At 35.7% G+C, this 20,110-nt stretch overlaps 1 protein-coding gene across 2 annotated transcripts in view; it reads right to left on the reverse strand.

The window, feature by feature from the left end:
* Positions 1 to 20,110, reverse strand: part of PACSIN2 (protein kinase C and casein kinase substrate in neurons 2) — a 59,449-nt gene that overhangs the window by 7,452 nt on the left and 31,887 nt on the right. For both annotated transcript variants that reach the window (XM_075507045.1, XM_075507034.1), the window contains exons 2-7: positions 19,921 to 20,031; positions 7,676 to 7,832; positions 6,686 to 6,921; positions 5,831 to 5,986; positions 5,088 to 5,263; positions 2,138 to 2,258 (exon numbers count right to left, since the gene is read on the reverse strand). In XM_075507045.1, the coding sequence (XP_075363160.1) occupies positions 2,138 to 2,258; positions 5,088 to 5,263; positions 5,831 to 5,986; positions 6,686 to 6,921; positions 7,676 to 7,832; positions 19,921 to 19,980 (906 nt within the window). In that variant the 5' untranslated portion in view covers positions 19,981 to 20,031. The remainder of the gene's footprint in view (positions 1 to 2,137; positions 2,259 to 5,087; positions 5,264 to 5,830; positions 5,987 to 6,685; positions 6,922 to 7,675; positions 7,833 to 19,920; positions 20,032 to 20,110) is intronic.

Raw genomic sequence — 20,110 nt, forward strand, 5'->3', positions numbered from 1 at the left:
ATTGAGAAATTTAATTGAACAAGTAATTATCACATTTAATTTTCAGACTGAGTTATGGAACATACATCTATACATACAACTGTACAAATAATTATTAAAAAGATAAGTTATGTTAGATGTTTCAGTTATAGTTCTCATCTAGCTCCTACCCTAGCAATGCAAACAGATATCTGCGCTAGTTGCAAATTCCCAGGGTTACCTGTACTTCCCTGCTTACTATTCTGAACACCTTGAAAAGACTTAAAATACCAGACATCTGGCAGACAACTGGAGAAATCAAAGGAGTTGGCCAGTGCAGCTCTTTAAAAGTTGTACTGGGAGGGCTCACTGTTTCAAATAATGCCAAGACATCTGGCTTTAAAAGGTAAACCTTACATTTAATTTAAAAAGGTATTATAATCTCAAGACAGGGTTTACTTCTCAAGAAGTGCTCCAAGAACGACCTATGAAGAAGCTCATTTTTAAACTCATTGTATATCACTTCCTGTCTCCCTAAGATTTGAGCCCTTAAGGTAGGTCACTCCAGATTTAGTGAAATTTATTGTCCTGAAAAGCCATCCATAGGAGTCAAGGCTCAAATCAACACAACTGTTGACAGGACTCATGATGCCATTTGTAAAGTATCCCCTCCTTGATGTTTTGAACCATTCAGATGTTTCAGAAGGCAGACAGACAGGCATGAGGAGAGCTAAACACAACTCTACCTGTCAAGCTGCACACCGATATAAAGCAGGAACCAACAGAGAACAAACTGGATGCAAGCAAATATCCTATGCTAAGACATGTTTCATCTCAGAAGCCGTAAAGGTAAAGAAGTCAGGAGATAAATGCTATCTTTTGTATAGCAAACTGAGATAAGTATTTTTAACAAGAAACAAAGATTTTGCGAGTTGCTATTACATTTTACATGTAATTGGGTTATACACGTAGCACAGTCAGTCAGTCTTAAGTGATTTCTGGCCAACTTTTCAGAGATACCTCATTATTTGAACTTTGTGAAAGTACACATTTGATTTCTGAGTTACCATAGTTCAAAGACCACTGACCTAAGCATATCTGCAGTTTATAATGCAATTTCATATTTGATCATGACTTTTTTTTTTACTTACATCATCCTTGTAGCATGTAAATTAGAAAAAAAATTGATTAGAAAAATAGTAACAACAGTATTTAATCTGTTAATTATAATGCTTATGAAAAAGGATGGTAATTTCCCCCCTGCCCCGCAGAAGTAACTGTAGTTCAGCATTTCAGGCAAAGAAATTCTGCAGTACTATTACGAGTTTTCTTCCTCAAACCTTCTAATCTAAAGTTACTCAATATTTTAAAGACAAGTGATATTTTCCATTATGGTTAATAAGAGAACAGTGAACACTCCAGAGCTGATGCTTCCGCTCCATTAATTTAATGCCTAGAAATTATTTCAACTAAACCCATGATTCCAGTCAAACTCATCCCAGTTCCAGCTATTTGATACACTGGTAGTATGATCTGCACTGATACATTTTGGTACTTGTTTCTTGTAGGCTATGTTAGCAGAACACTACTTAAAAAACTCCTTTCTTTTGAAGATGGCATTCAGCAATAAAATTACCAACTGGTTAAAGGTGGAACTCTTTAATATAACAGTCTAGAAAAAACTAGTTAAGACTTACAAATACCAATTTTCAGGACTGATTGAAGTATTTAGTTCAAACTTTTTCAAAGTCTTTGCTGCCTACACTATAATTACCTGCTAACAGCAAGGAGATTCAAACTGAAGTCTGACACCAAAGGGGAGATGTAAAACATATAGGATAACATATACAGGTATCAGAGGTGTATCAACTAAACCATGGCTTAGTAATGACTTCAGTAATGACTTTAGCTTAAAAAAAAAAAATCACTATAGAGTTTTCTGTTTCACCCCTTTTCTCTCTAAATAGGTGCCCAATATAATCACTTCCAAAAGTTAGGGGATAAGGAGACCCCAATGGAAATCAAGAAAAAAAAACCTTCTATGACTTGTAAAAACAAACAAAAAAATCAATGCTGGAAGCCTGAATTTAAGAGTTAGACTATAAGAAAGGAATATGACAAAAAGCAAAGAGAAAAAAATAAACAAAACAAGTCTGGGTTTTAAGTACTCTGACCTTACCTCAAATTGAGGCCAGTTCATTGACATCCCTGGACCTTGATTAGCTCTAAACCACCGCAAGTCTTCAACAGCATCCGCTGTTTTGATATTCTGTTCCAGTTCACGGTAGATATTTTTGTAACTGCAAAACAAATTGGTCTTCAAATTTAGCATAAAATTTGGAAACATAGCAAATCCCCTAGTCAGATTTAGAAAGAAAAAAATTTTTCAAAGTTCACAATAGTATTGAAAAAACTTATAGCAAGACAGACTTTTTAAAACTCTGACAGACCTATTAACTGCCTGTAAAAAAAGGAAGAGTAGTCCAGCAAGTAAGCTTGCTGAAAGTTCACAAAAACATAAAATCCTTATTTGCCAGATTTTAGAATTACGACTCTTGTGTAAAGTAACTTAATTGGCTGTCATTACATGTAGGATTTACATAGGAATGTATTTAAATTACTGAATGCCAATTCTTGAAGTTTCTTGAATTTAAAAGTTTGTCTACAAGACAGTAGAAACTGTTTTTGTGATAAGTCCATAGCATTCTGTGAAAACTCCTGTCTTAATCCAATGAGAATTAAATAATTATAAAAATAAAAATCTCAAACCTGAAGCAGAGTTCAATGGGTTAAACATTTTCCTGTGCAGGTATAATATCTGCTAAGTGCTTTTATTGTTTTAGGTACTCTCTGATTTTACTAACTGTACTATTTATACAAAATATCAAATACTGTAAAAAGAACCTTACAGCTTTTACTTATCTCTTAGTCTAACTGTTTTTCGTTAAAGTTGAGTTCTCATAAGTATAAAGTATTTTACAGAATAGAAGTCATGTTGCAGATACAACTTTGATCCCCTGATCCTAGACCATACACATGATGTATTTGCTCTATAGACTGTGACTACAAATAAAATTGTTTTATACCAAAAAACCAACATGGTGCAATATGGAACTCGGAGTATAAAGAGGTCTTAACACAACAGCCACAAGGCTTAAAGAGACACAGAACTACTAGCCTGTATTCAAGCTAGAGAGAATTGGGGAAAATCATTCCAGACCAAGTCACACAAAATTTAGAATTAGAATTTGTTAGTACTACATTGTCAAGGAGTCAAACTTTCTCAAAATATACTTCCAAATGTCTCAATTTCTATATATTACTTGACTGCTTTAACATGTATGCAGTATGGGTTTTTTCTACATCAGTGGTTCTCTGAATGTATTTAAGCAATAGAAAGGCATGTATTTTGAGAAAGGGAAGAAATAATTTTGAATGACTCACTAGCCATCAGTTAAATCAACAATAACCTGGAGGTCTACATTTGTAGAAAACAGGGCAAGGCTATTTTCTGGACTGTGCTCTTCAGCATTATTAGTCTTAAGAAAGTTAAAAATCAGACTTCCTTTTGGGAGTTTATTCTACACTTTTTATCTCTGTGTATTCAAAGAGGCAGAGATAAGGAAATAGATAAACGGTTACAGTTGCTTTATCCCTAGTTTTATCCTAATAGTTCTTTTCTTTGTTTGCACCTTATTAACATACCAAAAGACACCACTCCTGAACCTCCTAAGTATCTTAAAAGGAAATAATTGCCTCTCCACTTGGTCATTTTCTGTAGTCTTCCCTCAAACTTGCCCTTTAAGTCAACTATTTCTCATTTATTTCTGTTCTGTAGTTTCTTTCAACCTGATTAAACTGAATTCAAATGGCCAGCAATCCTAACTATTTATCTACTCTGAGAGTAAAAAGAACCTGTCTTCCACAAGAGTTCCATAAGAACTTTGAAGCAACCCAAAATGATTATGATGCTAAAATAAGTTATCTTGCCCTTACCTATTGCTTGTTCTGTATTTGTTCTTGCCCCCATGTCACCCCCTTCGCTTATGCCAGCACTAATATTTGTGTGACTGTGTAGCAAGCCAATCTGGAACACTGATCAGGGTTAAAACCAAACTAGATTCTTCCTGCCCTAGGTTACCTTGATGAGCTCCTTAATTCCACTGGTTGGACTACTGTAAGAGTTTTGTCACTAGCAGAAGAGGGAACAGAAACGAGCAGCCAGCCAGGAACACACTTTTCTCCTTTTAATATGAGTGCCAACCAGAGCGCACATGAAAGTCTGCTGTTACAAGTGGGATGTAAAATTCCACTAGTGTTACAGCATGTGCTGCAAGCATTCCAGTGTCTGTCTTCTCAAATGCAAGAGAAAACAAAAACATTATAACCACTGTCTTGCTGACATACCGAAGTATCTTTGTATCAAAGTGGCCTGTAGTAGTCGATGACATGCCACACGGTCTGACAAAATAAGCTGCATGAGCTCTGGTTTGACTTCCCTAGCAGAAGTTTACATTTCTTGGAACGTAGTGAGGAGGGTCCAGGCAGAAAGAAAAAGTACAACACATGCTTTATACATACTACAGTATAAAGAGCAGACTTTGAAATGAAGATGGACAGGAGTTCAGCAATGGTCAACCAATGGATCTTTAACATTTATCCCCTAGTTAAGGGAATTCCTTTAAACTGAGCTCTAACATTTTAACAATAAATGTGTTTACGCTACAAAGTTCATGCTCTTACACTAATAAATTCTAGTTTATTCTCCAACAAACATGCAAGACACATAATACACCAAAGCCCTCCTCTCCCAATCTTTGATCCAGCATTTTTTGATTCTAAGCTCTGAATCCTTTCTAATTGGCACACATTTGATTATAAAAATACAACAAGAATGAGGGTTTCTTGGTTCATTTAACACTGTGTTAAATAAAACTAGCAAATGTTAGGGATAGATGCTAATCTGATCTTAGACAAAACAAAGAATTAAGCTCTTTCACTTACACTTTAAACAAATTGAAGCAACACATTAGAAACAAATCAGATTCCAAACTCTGATCTACTTGAAGTATGGTTTACTTTTCATTGAAAAGTATTAAGCATTCATTTTGAAGTCTTAACAGTTTTACCTTGCAACATTAGACAAGTCAAGGTGCTTCTGAACTTCCAGTAGCACTTCTCGAAAGAAACGTAAGCGTTTTTCCTCAAACTGCTGACACTGTTCAAATACTTGCTCCATGTTTTCCATATATTGAGGAGTGGCATTATCCAATTCTTTCAGTGATTTTTCATACTTTTCTTTTGTCTGGGGGTGGAAAAACAAACCGGTAGCAATACATTTTATTACTTCCCTACATAACTGACTTATCAATGTAGTAATGGCCAAGATTTAGACTAGAAGTTCCCAAACTGCATTCTCTTTTCATGACCACTGCACCTATGTTAGGTCACGATGAGTTATCTAACAAAACTTCAAAACAGTTACAATAAAGCTCTAAGCCTCTTCTCTGACTTTTTAACAAAAACCATGACAAATGTTAATGTAATACTAAAGATAAAAACCAAAGGAGCCACAGAGTAAATCAGAGCAGGCAGACTTTCAAATTACAGGTCTCTTATTTAAAGATCTCCAAATAATTTCAGTGTTGTCTTTTCTCCTTCACTAATTTATATAGTCCACTGAGTTATGATCAAAAAACCAAATATTGTATACACCCCTGTGAACATAAATTGCATACGCTGTGAGCTCAGTTAACAGATAGAACCCTCAGACTCTACACTAATTTACAGAAGTAAATTACAGAAGCTTACATATGCACACGCTATAGGTTAAAAATACTGCATACAAACAGTATGTTAGCATACAGTATACCTTTAGTACATCTTGTTTGCTTCTCTCCACTTTGTCTTGTAATTTCTTAAGTTGTTCAGGATTTAGTGCTGGATCAGCTTTGCTGTTTGTTTCTCTGGATATAGCCAGTTTCTCCTCTTTGCAGGCCGCGTGGTATGCTTTCTTTGCAGCTTCCACCTACAAAGTAGATTTGAATATTTGCATCTGGGACAGTTTATACAACCACCATCAACTGAATTTTTTAGCCTTATAATCATGTTGCAATGAAGAAAGTGTCAGGTTTTGTTTCAGGATGTTCTTTCTTTTTTTTTTTTTGGATTTTTTTTCATTTAGGCCAAAGAATGAACAATACACAAAAATCAACATAAGGAAATTATTGTAGTACTTATGAATCAGCATTCTCTCACCATACAAGAAATGTCACTCATACAGCTTAGAGAAGTGTGGAACAGACTCAAGAAAAAGGTTTACAGAAAGTCCCCAATAGAACATTTTTTCCTCATGCCCATGTTCTCCTGCTCCCCTTCTTCTACGAACCTGTTATTTAAGAATAATGTTACACAACAGGGAAAAAAAACCACAAACACTTTTCCCCTGCTCATTTCTTTGAGCAATTTGTAACTTTCAAATGCATGAAATCAGATACTGTTAAAATGATAGCTTAAATTCCACTTTTTCCAGATTTTCACTGAAGTCACCAAGATTAGGAGAGAACCAAGAGAAAAATACTTAATTTTCAGAAGAGGACAGAAAGCAAGAGATCTTTTTGAGAAAGGAGGGTCCAGCAGAGAGAATAGGGAGTTTACTCCCTTATAGAGATTTGAGACATTAATATATTGTTACACAGGATATCTAATACATAATCTACTGCTGTACCTCTTTCAGCTTTTTTGCCCAGGGTTTCTGAGCTTTCCTAAATCCATCTTCTGCTTCTTTGGTTTCCTTAAATCCTCCCATCATTTGCTTATGAAAGGCTTCCTTCTGCCAGTTCTTGATTTTTTCAAAGTCTTCATTCATCAGTGAACCTTTTACTTCTAGATGTAGTTCACTCACTTTTTCAGCTTCTGACATAAAAGCACACCAAGCCCTTTCTACTGTTCCATACTGTGGGCCTAAACACAACAGAAAGTGTCATTCTCAGTAACCATCACCCACGTGGAACTTATATTCCCAAGAAACTACCTGAAGCTATTGACTTATATTCACTTGTAAACAGCAATATTGATGCAAGTCTAGAAAAGGGAACAGTTTCTTTTCAGATAAATTTAGAATATTAAAAATTTTTACACCAGAAGAAATAATATTCATTTAGTCTGGCCTCCTCTTCCCTGTACTACGATTCTCAGTATTCCGCCTATTAGCTCCTCTTTGAACTGCCTTCAATTTCGTAACATACTTTTTGAAGCATAGATAACCAGGAAAGGACAAACTATTTCACAATATACTAAAATGGTATCAGATTAGCCTTCCATTAGAGCAATGCCTAGCTCTTATTACTAGTCTTTCCCCCACAACCACTGCCCCCTTATTATTCAGATATACTTTTCAAACTGTGTTCTATACCACTAGTTACCTAGAAACAGCCAGTTCTCTAGAACTGAATCTATTTGGATACCTCAACACTGGAGGCAAGATTCATCTGCTTCAGTAAAAAACAAGCAAACTAGCAAAGGAGCAGGGCTTTGTTTGTTTGTTTTTAATCAAGAAAAGCTTGATCATTTGTTACATTACTGAGCCTTTTGCAAAGACACCATTATAGGCTAACAAGTACAAAATTTCTACTTTGTACTTACCAAAACAAAGATATACAGAAATATTTTTTTCCATTTGAGAAAGTTTTCAGAGTTCAAAATCAGAATATATTACCTTTTTCCACAAGCTGTTTCCACCTTTTTGCCCATTCTGTAAGCTGCTGAGCATAGACTTTCTCTATTCGTGCCCGTTCATGAATACAATTCATAAGGTCATTGCAAAGTCTGTGACCATCATCAATTCGTTTTACTGTCCGCTTATAATTTCCAACCTATAAAGAGACAAATACTTAACAATTCCTGCTTGAAAGCTCTGAAAACAAGATAAATCTAACACAAATACTGTTACCTAAGAGCAAGATAATCTACTACCAGGAATTAATCAATTATAGCATAATGTATTTTTCAATTAATCTTAAAACCTAACTGCAACAAACACCACAAAGGCCACAAGTTCTCCTGTTAAAATGTTATTAATTTTAAAAGTGAAAGCTTTATTATATTTTATTAGTCCTGCAATGTAATTATGGGCAGTCATCACAATTGTTCTGCATTATTATTGCTTGGTAATGTTTTAGATAATCCAGATATTTAACACAAATACAGTATTTCCCTCTTCCATGAGTATTACTAAGTACCCAATGCCTTAATTTTATGCTGTGTTTAATCTTTCAGGATTAATAAAACTGCAAATACATGCAAACGAGTATTGCAACATCTCTGTCAAGCATAATAATAGTGGTGGGTTGTGGTTTTTTTTTTTTTTTTTTTTTTAAGAATGCAGTATGGGAAAAGCACAATCACTATATATACAGCAGAGACTGGATGTGCTATTTGTTACAGTTGTGCTGCACTGCTGACAAACTAGATAGCAAGAATTCCGAAAGTATACTATAGAATTTAATGTGGGAAGATACTGACAGCAATGACACGGAGTTCCCACACCTAGAATTAACTTGCGAATTCTAAAGAAAAAAAAACCCCTAGTTGCTCAATGTACAAGCTACAAAAGGATAAGGATGTGGAGAAAAATGCACACTATATAATGAAAATCCATTATATAATTAACACCCCCCCTCCATTTTTGTGTACACACCAACATGGAATCACCAATCTAGATGACTGAAGGGGAAAAAAAAAAAAGCCTGATACTGCTCCCAGCGTAATATTTCCACCGATTTCAAGGTCACTCAGGTTGGCTTTTATAAACATTAAACAAGACATAAGAACTCGGGTAACAGAATTTGCACAGCCTATTAAATATCACAGTCAGCTTCTTATCTGCCCTAACCACCTGACTGAAAAATAAAGATTAGCAGTAAGGCAGTAGATTAAACATTCAAATACTTAAAGCATGTTTGTAATTTTTACATTTGAATCACATCTGATTCACATGTTAAATACAGGAAACCATCCAACTTTTAGGTTCACATTTATTCAGAATTTTGTTAGCAGATGTACATGCAAGCCACGTGCTTGAGGACAAACACAAAGTACATAGAGAAATGCTCTTGAAAGGGGAAAAAACCTGTATTAAGTGCTGGAAAAATAAGTGACTATGTTGATAAATACAGACATATGTTAGGACTCCCCATCAAAGCTGGGGGAAAAAAAATTCAAAACCATCAATGACAGGACAAAAACAATTCCTTTAGGCAGTGGCCTCAAAGCATTCATTTGGGCATGTTTTTGCTTTTGGACTAGATCCATTTCAACAGATCAAAGAAATTTAGGTAGCATCTAAGAAAAGCATTAGTTAGCAGTCACTGATTTGGCTAAATCATATAAAAAAAGTACACACACACCCTGCCTTTAAGCATGAGTCACAATATAATTGAAGATAAGAAGCTACCAGCATCATGAAGAAGCTGACACCAAAATTCAAGACAGTCAATGCATCCATGTGAAAACAGATTTAATCTATTAACAAGAAAGTATGAAAAATAACCTTTCATTTTCAGGAGAAACAGAAATTGAGAAGTAGGCCGTTTCAAGCTAACACTGTACACTAACAAATATAATATACATATGTCATCAAAACATTAAGAAAATTAAGTACCTCAAAGAATGCTTTCTAAAGCCTTTGTAATGGAAGGGCAAATTATTCATCTGCTCAAAGTTACTCCAGCTGTAGGTTCACAGCCAAGCAGACTGTTAAAAACAGGTTATGCTAGCTTGGCACAACTGCTGAAGCCTTATATTAGCATCAATTTGTGTCTCCAGTTATGTGCCCAGGGATTTATGTCTCTAGCACGAACACTTCCTTTCATAATTTTTCACTATTAAATTAGCATTTTAAATGCTAACATTGAATGGGAGCTGGCTGCCTCATGGTATTTTTAATGCTTTCATTTTGTGTTGTCTGAGCAAATTCTAACCTCATGGTAATATCTAGCAGTTCCCAGATCTCAGGCAGGTATTCAGAGAACTGAATTTAGCTTACCTGTTATGGTCCACTCACTATTATCGCATAAGGCCACCTTTGAAGAGCTGCATGCAGACAACAGATAATTAACTCACAGTACCTCCTTCTCCACAGGAGGACTGAAGGAACTAGCATTATAGTTTAGAACCAGTATAAAGAACAACCAGGCCTACAATACTAGAAAATAACAGCCTTGTATTCCAAAGAAAGCCTTTTATGCTAATATTTTCAAGCAAAAAAAAATAAAATATGTTCACTTGATTTATGAAACAGTAGCTTAAAGTATGTTAGACATCACATTCAAATTTCATGCTCTATGAGGTATTCTAGAGTTTTGGAAATACAGCGTTTTTCTGTTTCATGACACACAGAACGTGTTATATGCTTGGTATTTAACATTTTAAAAACCTAGTGGTTTATTTTTAAAAAATTGCATTTTAAGTTATGAACACTGCAATGACAATTTTTTTTTGAGAAGTGGAATGTGTAGCCTGCCACTGTAGGAGGCAGGCTTGGAGGTATGAGAGCACAAGGTATTTAGCCCACAGAGTCAAGTAAAGGGAAAATAACTAGTCTTCACGCAGCCAAGCAACTACTAGGTTAACTGTAGATAAGTTAAAACAATTAAATTAAAAACCTATAAACATACTAAAGACACCCTGAATTCTGGAGAAGAAAAACATGACTTAAATAAATTATTCAAGACTATTTTCTCCAATTCCTGAGGTAGACTGCAAACATTCTACAAGACTCTCCCCTTCACAAGAAGTATTTGAGCTAAAATGAAAATGACAAATTCTTTTATTTGTAGCAACTGACAAGGGGGGGGAAAAAAAAAAATCCTGTTTGTTTCAGTCAGAGCCACATTTACATAATGCCTTGCAATTTTCAGATTTCTTGATTAGCACTGTTTAGTACATGAACATATGATTTTGCTAGTTAGAATAACTTTCTGATCATTCTGAGCATTGGGCTATTTCCTGTTAAACAGATAGCAGGCAACTAAGACATGAAGTTATTAGTTCCCTTGTCCTACAAATGAAACATTTGTTTCAGGAAAGTAAATTTTAAGATAAGCTTTCTTACAGTTTCAAGAAGAATGAGAGATATTTAAAAACTATACCCTGCTTTTATTTTAGCATCAACACTTCACCCATCTGAAAGAGACATTTTATTACATGATACCAAATTCAGTTGCTGTATACTCTTAGTTGCCAGAAACACTTCAAAAGGAAATAACCCCAAGAGTTTATTTCTTCAAAATACCACTATAATGGTCACTTTCTTCATACAATCAGTGAATTCTGTGAAAACTGTGATTCACGGTTTTCTAAGTTGAGTTAACCACCAGTTTCCCCTTTTCCACTGGAAAAATACTGAGCTTTGCTACTAATAAGCCACAGTTGACCCTATTTTGCCCCATTTATCTCTTACAGGCATTACAGATGCCTTCAGATCTCCATTTTGCTTAGTCAAGAAAACATTCCTTCTCATTTTGATACTTCCTCTCATGCATGAACGCAGCAATGTCACCTCAAATCCTTTGTCAAATCTAAGAATCAGAGACTCTGTTATAACCAGAGAAAAGACACACAAGCACACTGTAATGAGGCATTTAGCACTGTTCAGTTAGCAGTCCAGTCATCTCTCCTTTGTGACTACCAGTGTACCAACGTAGCCAAGCACTGTCACCGATATGATCTTCAGTGGGAATATTTAAGAGCTTACAACCTCATTATTTTACAATTTCACAGCACTAAACACAAAAGGAGAGTCTTAGATTATCTAGCCTCCTTTACCTCAACTAATAGACTTTTTTTTTTTTAGCATATTCATAGAGCAGGATAAAAGCCTATAATGAGTTAAACACACTTAGCAGGTTTTTCTGGTACACTGAATGAAAAATAAGGGTATTTTTAATTTGTTAGCAGCCCAGAAGGTGGCAAATATTCAGCTATTGCTAAACTCCAGTCAGTTAATTCTAGTATATAATGATAATTGTTATAACCACAAATATTTCAGGAGTTTCAAATGCCAGAAGTAAGATTTCATGTCAACTCTTTTTCCAAGCTTGCCTAACTTATTCATAACTAGTCAGCCTTTATAAACTGGAACCGTTTGAAAGAAAGTCAGTCACCATAGCATACAACAAGGGGTTTTTTTATGGGCAAATATTCATAGGCAGGAAACATAATAGTGAGCTTTGAAGGCTCGTAGTCAAACCCACACATACCAATGGCCAATACGGGGACACACTATTTCCAGCATTCCATTCAACCATGAGTACAATTTCTTTCCAGCTACGTCAAACAGGAAGTTTCCAAACATTTCAACCAGCATTAACATGTATAATACTATGAGTTTTTTTCAAATAAAAAGAATTATCTTCATGCATAATTAGCACATACAGAGTCCAAGTACCTATCAGCACTAGCTCTGTGTATTTCAATTTCGTAAGTTTACCCAGATAAATTCACCGCTGGTTGCAAGAAAAATCCTGAGGAAGCTTTTAAACCCACAAAATCTAAAGCCAAACATACCAGTAAGCAAACACCTGGCAATATAAATGGACAACATTATGTTGCTCAATGTTAGAAGGAGAAAAAAAAAAGCATATAGGAGATATGACAGGAATCTACTATTGTGGAGTCCAAATATTTTTAAAATGAAAAAGCAAAACAGAAGAGCCTGCTTCATCAGCAAAAAAGCATTCACTGACCAGTAACTGAAATCCCTCAACATAGAAACACCTTTTTAATATTCAGGAGTGAGTTTTGGGAGCTCTTCCCTCTTAAATTCCCTGCATCCAACACACACCGCCTCAACAGACACCTCATGTAGATGCTGGCTGACAGTAGTAGGCATGAAGCACAGGTATTAGGAGTACCAAACGGGCAGGATCAAGACCATCTGAGCAGACAGCTTATAATGCAGTTCATGGGAGGCATGTCCCAGATCAGCTGCCTCTGCTATCCAGAGTGTCAGGTATGGAGCTTGCCTTGGGTTTTTTAGGGGGAAAATGGGAATGCATACGGTGGCCAAATTTCATCCACCCATACTACACAGGGGACCAACTTCATCTTTCTGAATAAGCTGAAAATCTTATCTTGCTAGTGGATATCTCAACAAATACTTCAGAATGCAATGAAAGCCATGTGCTGAGCACCTCAAAATGCACTCCAGGTCCTGCCCTCCAAGGGAATCAGTCACAGGCCTAAGTTCATAGAGCTAATGCCAGTCACTGGTTTAGCAGATGTTCAGAACAACCTTTTTTTTTTGATAAGTAGGTGTTTTCACAGGGCAATTAAACACCCCTGCAATAAATGGAGAGGGCTCCATATTGCTGATGCTAGCAGAAAATAAGGGAGAGTAAGGACTCACATCTAGGGTATAAGTGGCACAGCCTGTGAGGGACCCATGTCTCATTAAAAATAAGTGCTTCGACAGGCAGGGTAGCTGTTCCTTTTGATGTCTTACCTTGCAAGATATGCATACACTTCTACTTTGATCTCTAGGAACACTTACTCATCACCTTTCTTACCTTCACAGGTATCTAAGTGAACAATAGCATTGGTCTCAGCTTGCTCAAGGCATTTTTCTTTTAATATGACCATAATAATAGTGATTAGCAAGCACAAGGCCGGAGCTTAATTAACAAAATGCATCATAAAATTGGCTTGCCATTTATTATTAATATATCAAATTCTTTCATGTGTATTTCAAAACTGCTTCAGTAGAACAAGGCCAATAGGGTCATCCATTTCCTATGGTTTACTAAAGCAGTGCAGTGTTGGAACGAACCAGTTTTGCCACAGTCTATTTTTGGATGCAAGACAGTGGCATGAATGATTATGACAAACTGAGATGTATTTACAGCAGTCACACAAATGCTGAGATGCAGATAAGAAAGAAATACAAAGGGTTTCAAATTGCATATCGGGTTCCAAATTTTCTACTTTCCCTTGGAAAAATTAGTGCTGTCCTGCTCCAGGCTATCAGCAATAACCTTCGATTACCCAAAGCATGCCACCCTTGTCAGCTAAATAACACAGATGAAGGAATTCCTTCTTGGAGCACATCAACAAGATTCCTCTGTCTCAAACTGCTGCACCCAGAGAGAGCCATGAGCTTAACCAGATGTATCAAGGTACACTGAGGCTTGTTAGAAAGATGAAGAATGAAAAAGAAGCTTCCATTTCTTAAGTAAATTAAGGCATTACTACAACTGAAACTTTGATTAAATCCTCCACTGTTGTTGTGGCACTTATCTTTCAGAATATCTTTTCTTACTATTTTGCAATTCCTTGCTCTCTATGCAACCTTACATGAAAACATGTACGAAATTCTCTGTCTCCTAAGTACTTCTACTTGTAAACACCTGGACGAATTAGAGGAAAATAAAAGATTTGTTCTCCTGAAAAGGATTCATCATCCTACTAGAAGACAAAAAACTTCTAGTAGTAGCTTGGGTTCACTAAATACTGAAAAAATTCCTCAATTTAATTGTGAAAGCTGCTGCTATTTCTATTTCATGCTAAAGAAAGATGTGTATTTCTGAAAGCCTAATTTTTTTCAGTTATATCAGCTGTTCTGATACAAGATAATACCTATGCCTAAGCCTTGTCCTACCCACATTTTTTTGACTGATATATCTACAGCAAGTCAACACCAAGAACACAAGTCCAAACAGTAATTTCTCCAGTTCCCTTTCAACAAGACAACTATTTCCCAACCACAAATCTGAACCTGATAACAATATCTATGTAGTAATTAAAAATACTAGTCTTTAAAGGAAACAAACTACTATTTGTGTTGGATTTCAAGCATTGAGCTTGACTCTCAATGCCAGAACTGGAAGTTTCCATGAACAGTATTGAAATAGCAACCTAATTAAAAAAGTTTCATAGATTAAGTAATCTGCATTGAATTGCTCCATGGACAGTCTGAGCACATGCAAACAGACAAGGTTAGAGCTGTAAGTTTAGTACCATGCAACCATATACTATAGATTCACATTTTTAAATGTGATCAAACTGCTAGTAACTATAATAAGGAACCCTATCAAAGGCAGTGACAACTCCAAAAGAAAGCAAAGGCTTCTAGAGCCAGAAAACTGATAAAGAACTGTGGTTTATGTCCTAAAGACAACATTGTATGCAATTTCTGTCAACAGCAATAGCAAAAACTTTTTTATTCTTTTAAGTTTTTAAGTTTATTATCAGCTCAACAGAACATCAACGTTCAAGAAATAAAAGTGGTTCCGTTTCAAAGATATGCAGTGAGCAAAAAAACAGTTTTCACAGTAAGTTCTTCAGATAGGTCCCACACCCAGCCACCTCACTCTTTCCTAAATGTCTTTCAAAAAAAAAAAAAAAAAAAAAAAAAAAAAGGGCTTTGCAGCACACTCTGAAGGTAAATAAGTCTGAGCTATTTTGGAGTGTGAGGGAACAAACTCAAAAGCTCACCCTGCCAGACTGTCTCTTCTGTGCTATGGCCAGGTTTAAATACATTCACTGCTTTCAGCTGTGGCAGTAAAACATAGCAAGGTGGCTTTTAACAAACTGCAGGCTGTCTTTAAAAACAAAGAAAAAAACCTATCCTGTCAAATATCTTTAAAACCTCTAATGAAAGGGTGCAAATGACAAAATCTGTGGTAACAATACAACTTCCAAATTAAGAGTTCTTTACTTCTTGTTACTGGAGGCATGAAGTACTGAGGCTGGCATTACAGAGACACCGCATCTTTTCTAATCAAGTCAGACAAAACACATTGATCAAAGCAGTTTAGTTACTCATTTTGAGAAAGCTTAAGACTAGAATTCAAAGTTGCAATTTTCGAAAACAAAATAACCAATTCAGAACAGATGGAAAAAGGACAAGTTTTAGACTAAAATTCAGTCAAATTTAGTTTGGAAAGATGGCTCCAAACCAGAAGGACTTCAAACAAGAGTTTGGCAATTAAGTTTGACAAGCTTGCTGTTAGTTTCTGCGTGTCACTTAACACAGAAGAGTTATTCTTAAGTTAAATTTATTAAGACTTGCACAGGACTTCCTTTACTTTAGGTTCGTGGTCTACCAACAGCAGAAGCCTGGCAAACCTCCTCCCCGCTCTTAACTCTTGATCTGAAGGATAATTCCTGTCTTAATGTTTTGTCAGGCTTCTCTGTAGAAAGGCAAGGTTTAAAGTCAAATGGTACATTCTGCCAAGGCATTACTCGGTCTAAGCAAACTGCTTGATACCTTAATTATTCACTCAAACTAATAAACAGAAGTATATACAAACCAAAATACATTCCAGACTAGCATCAGGCATGCATGTCAAAATGCAGTTACCCTCACAGAAATGAACAGAAACAGAATACAGATGTCACAAGAAAACTATTCCTGGATGAAAGCAATCACTCAAAATATCCTATATCAAGGCTACACTGCAGTGGACAGCACAGCTTTAGGTACTTTGCCACTTTCCCTTATGTTGTGCTTTAGTCCAAGCATTTTGTTCAACCTCCACCTTCCCTGCCACATGATGCTACATGTAACTATAAAGGCTGTCAACCAAAACATAAGTTCCACATTATTCACATTTCTCACTACAACAGGGTACTGCCAAGACTACTGGTCTTCTGAATAGTTTAATACCCAGTAATAAGGAGTCATCCTATGATAAGTATCAGAGTGCAAAACCAGCAATTTCTTTGCTTAATATATTCTCTCAGCTATTTCCATTGAGAGAAAAGTTTATATACATGTTTTTAAGACAGCTTTCTGAACATGTTTATTCTCACAAACTACACAGACTGTAAGTTTACCAAGTACAGCATGCAGGAAGGTCAAAATTCACTACCATGTCAATCCTTCCTGTTAAGAGTTCAGCATTACTATAAAATGATTTATCATTGATATCAGAGTATTCTTTTTCATGTTTAGTTCAAAGTGTCTTAGTGTATCCATAAAAGTTCCATCTCCACAGAATGCCAGGGATGTCATACCACACATTTTTCAACTCTCTATGCAGTTACATAAACATTTAGGCATATCTACTACAGTCTTTCAGCTATACATACAGCACTTTATGATAACCTGCTATATCTTTTGAACTCTCTAACCTATTCTTTGTTGGTTTTTGCTTTTCTTTAACCACAACACAAATGTCAGTGGTGATATTTTAAGCGCTAACCAACTATAAAACTTTTGCAGTCTCCCCTCTGTTTCACTCAAATACCACTTAGTTTCAACATATTGAAACTTGAAGCCTTTAGTCACTTTGCTAAAATAATGACAATGCCTTTACATCAATACTAAGAACCCAACCGTCTCAATGTTTTTTAAAGAATCAGCGTTTGTAGCCACAAAACCCCCAAACTTGTCTGTCTGTCCTAAGAATCAAACAGCACAAAGCAGAGGAACAGCAAAACAAGCAGTGTTTCCCACATAATTCAATACTCAAACTCCAAAATTCAGTGAAATATTCCCTTTTATATTGCTAAACTGTCACAAGCTTAGTACAAGGAAATACAGGATATTTTTTTTTTTAAATATGGTCATCAATTACATGGAAAATCCAATTTGGCTTTCAGAAAAACTGTTAATACTTTGAACAACCTTAAAGTCACTTCAGTAACAAAGCCATTGATTTACCAGTGGGATTCATTTTTTACTGCAGCCAAACCTTTCACTCCCTGAAGAGTGAGTGTGAAGATAGTCTCTAGAATTTTTAATGAATGGAACCCATTCCATGAGAATATAATTGCATCTTCAATTTTAGAGATTAACTGATTTTAGCATATTATTAGTTAATATGATCTAAGCAATGCTAGTTTTCCCCTTTGAACAACTTGCATACCTGTTCTAGTCAGCATTTGTCAACTCTCAGAACATACTTTTCCAGCCTGATGTACTCAAAGTTTCAGAAAAAATAAATTAATTATTCAATCTGAAATTTTTCCTCGTCACCATTTTAACATAACAACCTTTGTGGTTATACATCAAAAAAGAGAAAGAGCAGAGCAAAGAACTTATCTTATAAAGAAACTGATTGCAATACTGAAGTCTAACTTTTTTTTAATCTAAGGATAAATAAAGATATACTCATGCATTACACATTAGGCTACTGACATTGCTTGTGAAACAGACTGCAGCTCTGACCTTTTGGAAGGAATACATAGAAAAGTCCAAAGAAACAGATAAGTACTAGCACTACTTAAGTACTAGTGTTTACAAAATCATATAAAATAAGTCACCAATAGCACAAAGAACACCTTTAACCCACCTATAATAAAAGAGTCAAATACATTTAAGCTATGCTTCTTAAAGGCCCTAGCTTAGGCTAATTGCTATTTCTGATCATCCATCAGCCTTTAATATCAAATACTTGAGTTCACATTTGTCCAAACAATCATACCAGTTTAGAGAATTCCCATTCTCATTCATTCATCTTTTATGCTTCCAGACATGATTACTTGATGGAAGACAACAGGTTGGTACAGAATAGCCAGCCAAAAGTCATGTTCTCCTCCCAAGTATAGGATGCTCAAGACACATCAAAAAAATGCCCTTTGGTCCAGGATTCTTTTTTCCTGACTGCATCCTTATTTTATTTTGAAACACTTCTACCAAGGAAGCCTGCCCAGAAAGTTGCCTCAGCATAAAATAAGAAACACAGAATAACTGAGGTTGGCAGGAACCTCTGGAGATCATCTAGTCCCTGCTCAAAGCAGGTCTGATAGATCAGGTTGCTCAGGTCCATGTCCAGTTGAGTCTTAGACACCTCAGAGTAGAGGCCCCACATCCTCTCTGCAGTCATACTACAGAGCACCCCTACAACAAAAGGGGTTAAGACTTATAATCCAGTAATTTTAAAACCATCTCTTTATAGATAGGATAGATATATTTAACATAATAGCAGGTATGTCTCCTCAAAAAATAGCTGTCTACTAAACAAGAACCTCACTGGCATTAGGTCTTTTAGATAATGTATCAAAAAATAACCGCAGATCTGCATCAAAATGCAATATGCCCTCACCACCACCACCAATGCAGGTTAGTGATCTAGAAAAGCTTTCATTTAAAAGGAAGCACAATGTTAGGTCACCAAAACCAAGCTGTCTTACATACTCTCTGGTAACAGAAATATTCAGACATTTTCCCCCTAGCCATTTTCATGTTTGCTATAGTTCAAACTCAAAAGAGCTCCCAGTCACATGGTAGAAATTTACCCCACCGAATACAGTTCATCTGGACAATGTACTTACCTCCAATTATGTCGATATTGACACTGTCAAACCTTTCTTTTTCTTGCAAGAAACTTTTTTTGTAAAATGCTTTCTGCTTTATGAAGTTTGCTCTCTTTAAAGCTTAATCAAATTATCGTAACATCTGAAAGCCTTCTTCAGATTTGGGCAGCACAAATTACTGATACTACAGTGTGCTTTGTATTATCTTCCTGCATGTATGCTCTTACATGGAGGTAAGCATAAGATAACTTCTCTCAAAAAAGTTTATACCTATATCTAGACACAAACAGAAGACATGCAGTACATTCAGACACTATCTTACCTTTGTAATTTATGTACACTTATAGTAGCCTTTAACCAGACACTTTAGGTTTAACATTGATCACTTACCCCCCTTGGTAATTTTAAAAGCTACCCACCCACACCCCTCTTCGGCAATAAAAACTGACAAAGGTTCAATTTTGAATTGCATATACTACCCAAACAGATGATACACAAGTTTGTGCCAGTTAAAAACCCTTGACAGAACCAGGCCAAAATCTAAAAAGTCATTTCTACCCTGAAGGCAGATCTGCAGATCACGATAACCAAAGGTGTCTTGTATTGCAGCTCTCTCCACAGTTTATAATGTACAAAAATCAGATTTTCTATGGTAAAAGTAAAAAATAAAATCAAAATATTGTGATAAAACATTCAGGTTACCTCCCAGAAGCTATCACTAGAAACTTCTACTCCAACAGAATCATCGTATGAGCCAGACATTTCTATGTATGAAGAACTTGCAAGTATTCAGAGCTTAAACACCTTCAGAATCTGTAAAAAGATAAAAAATTAATTATGAGCATTATTAATGAAAAGCAGTTATGAAAAGAAAAATGAAGTAACATCCTTC

This window comes from Mycteria americana, chromosome 1, assembly GCF_035582795.1.
Source record: "Mycteria americana isolate JAX WOST 10 ecotype Jacksonville Zoo and Gardens chromosome 1, USCA_MyAme_1.0, whole genome shotgun sequence".
In the NCBI taxonomy this organism is placed as follows: Eukaryota; Metazoa; Chordata; class Aves; order Ciconiiformes; family Ciconiidae; genus Mycteria; species Mycteria americana.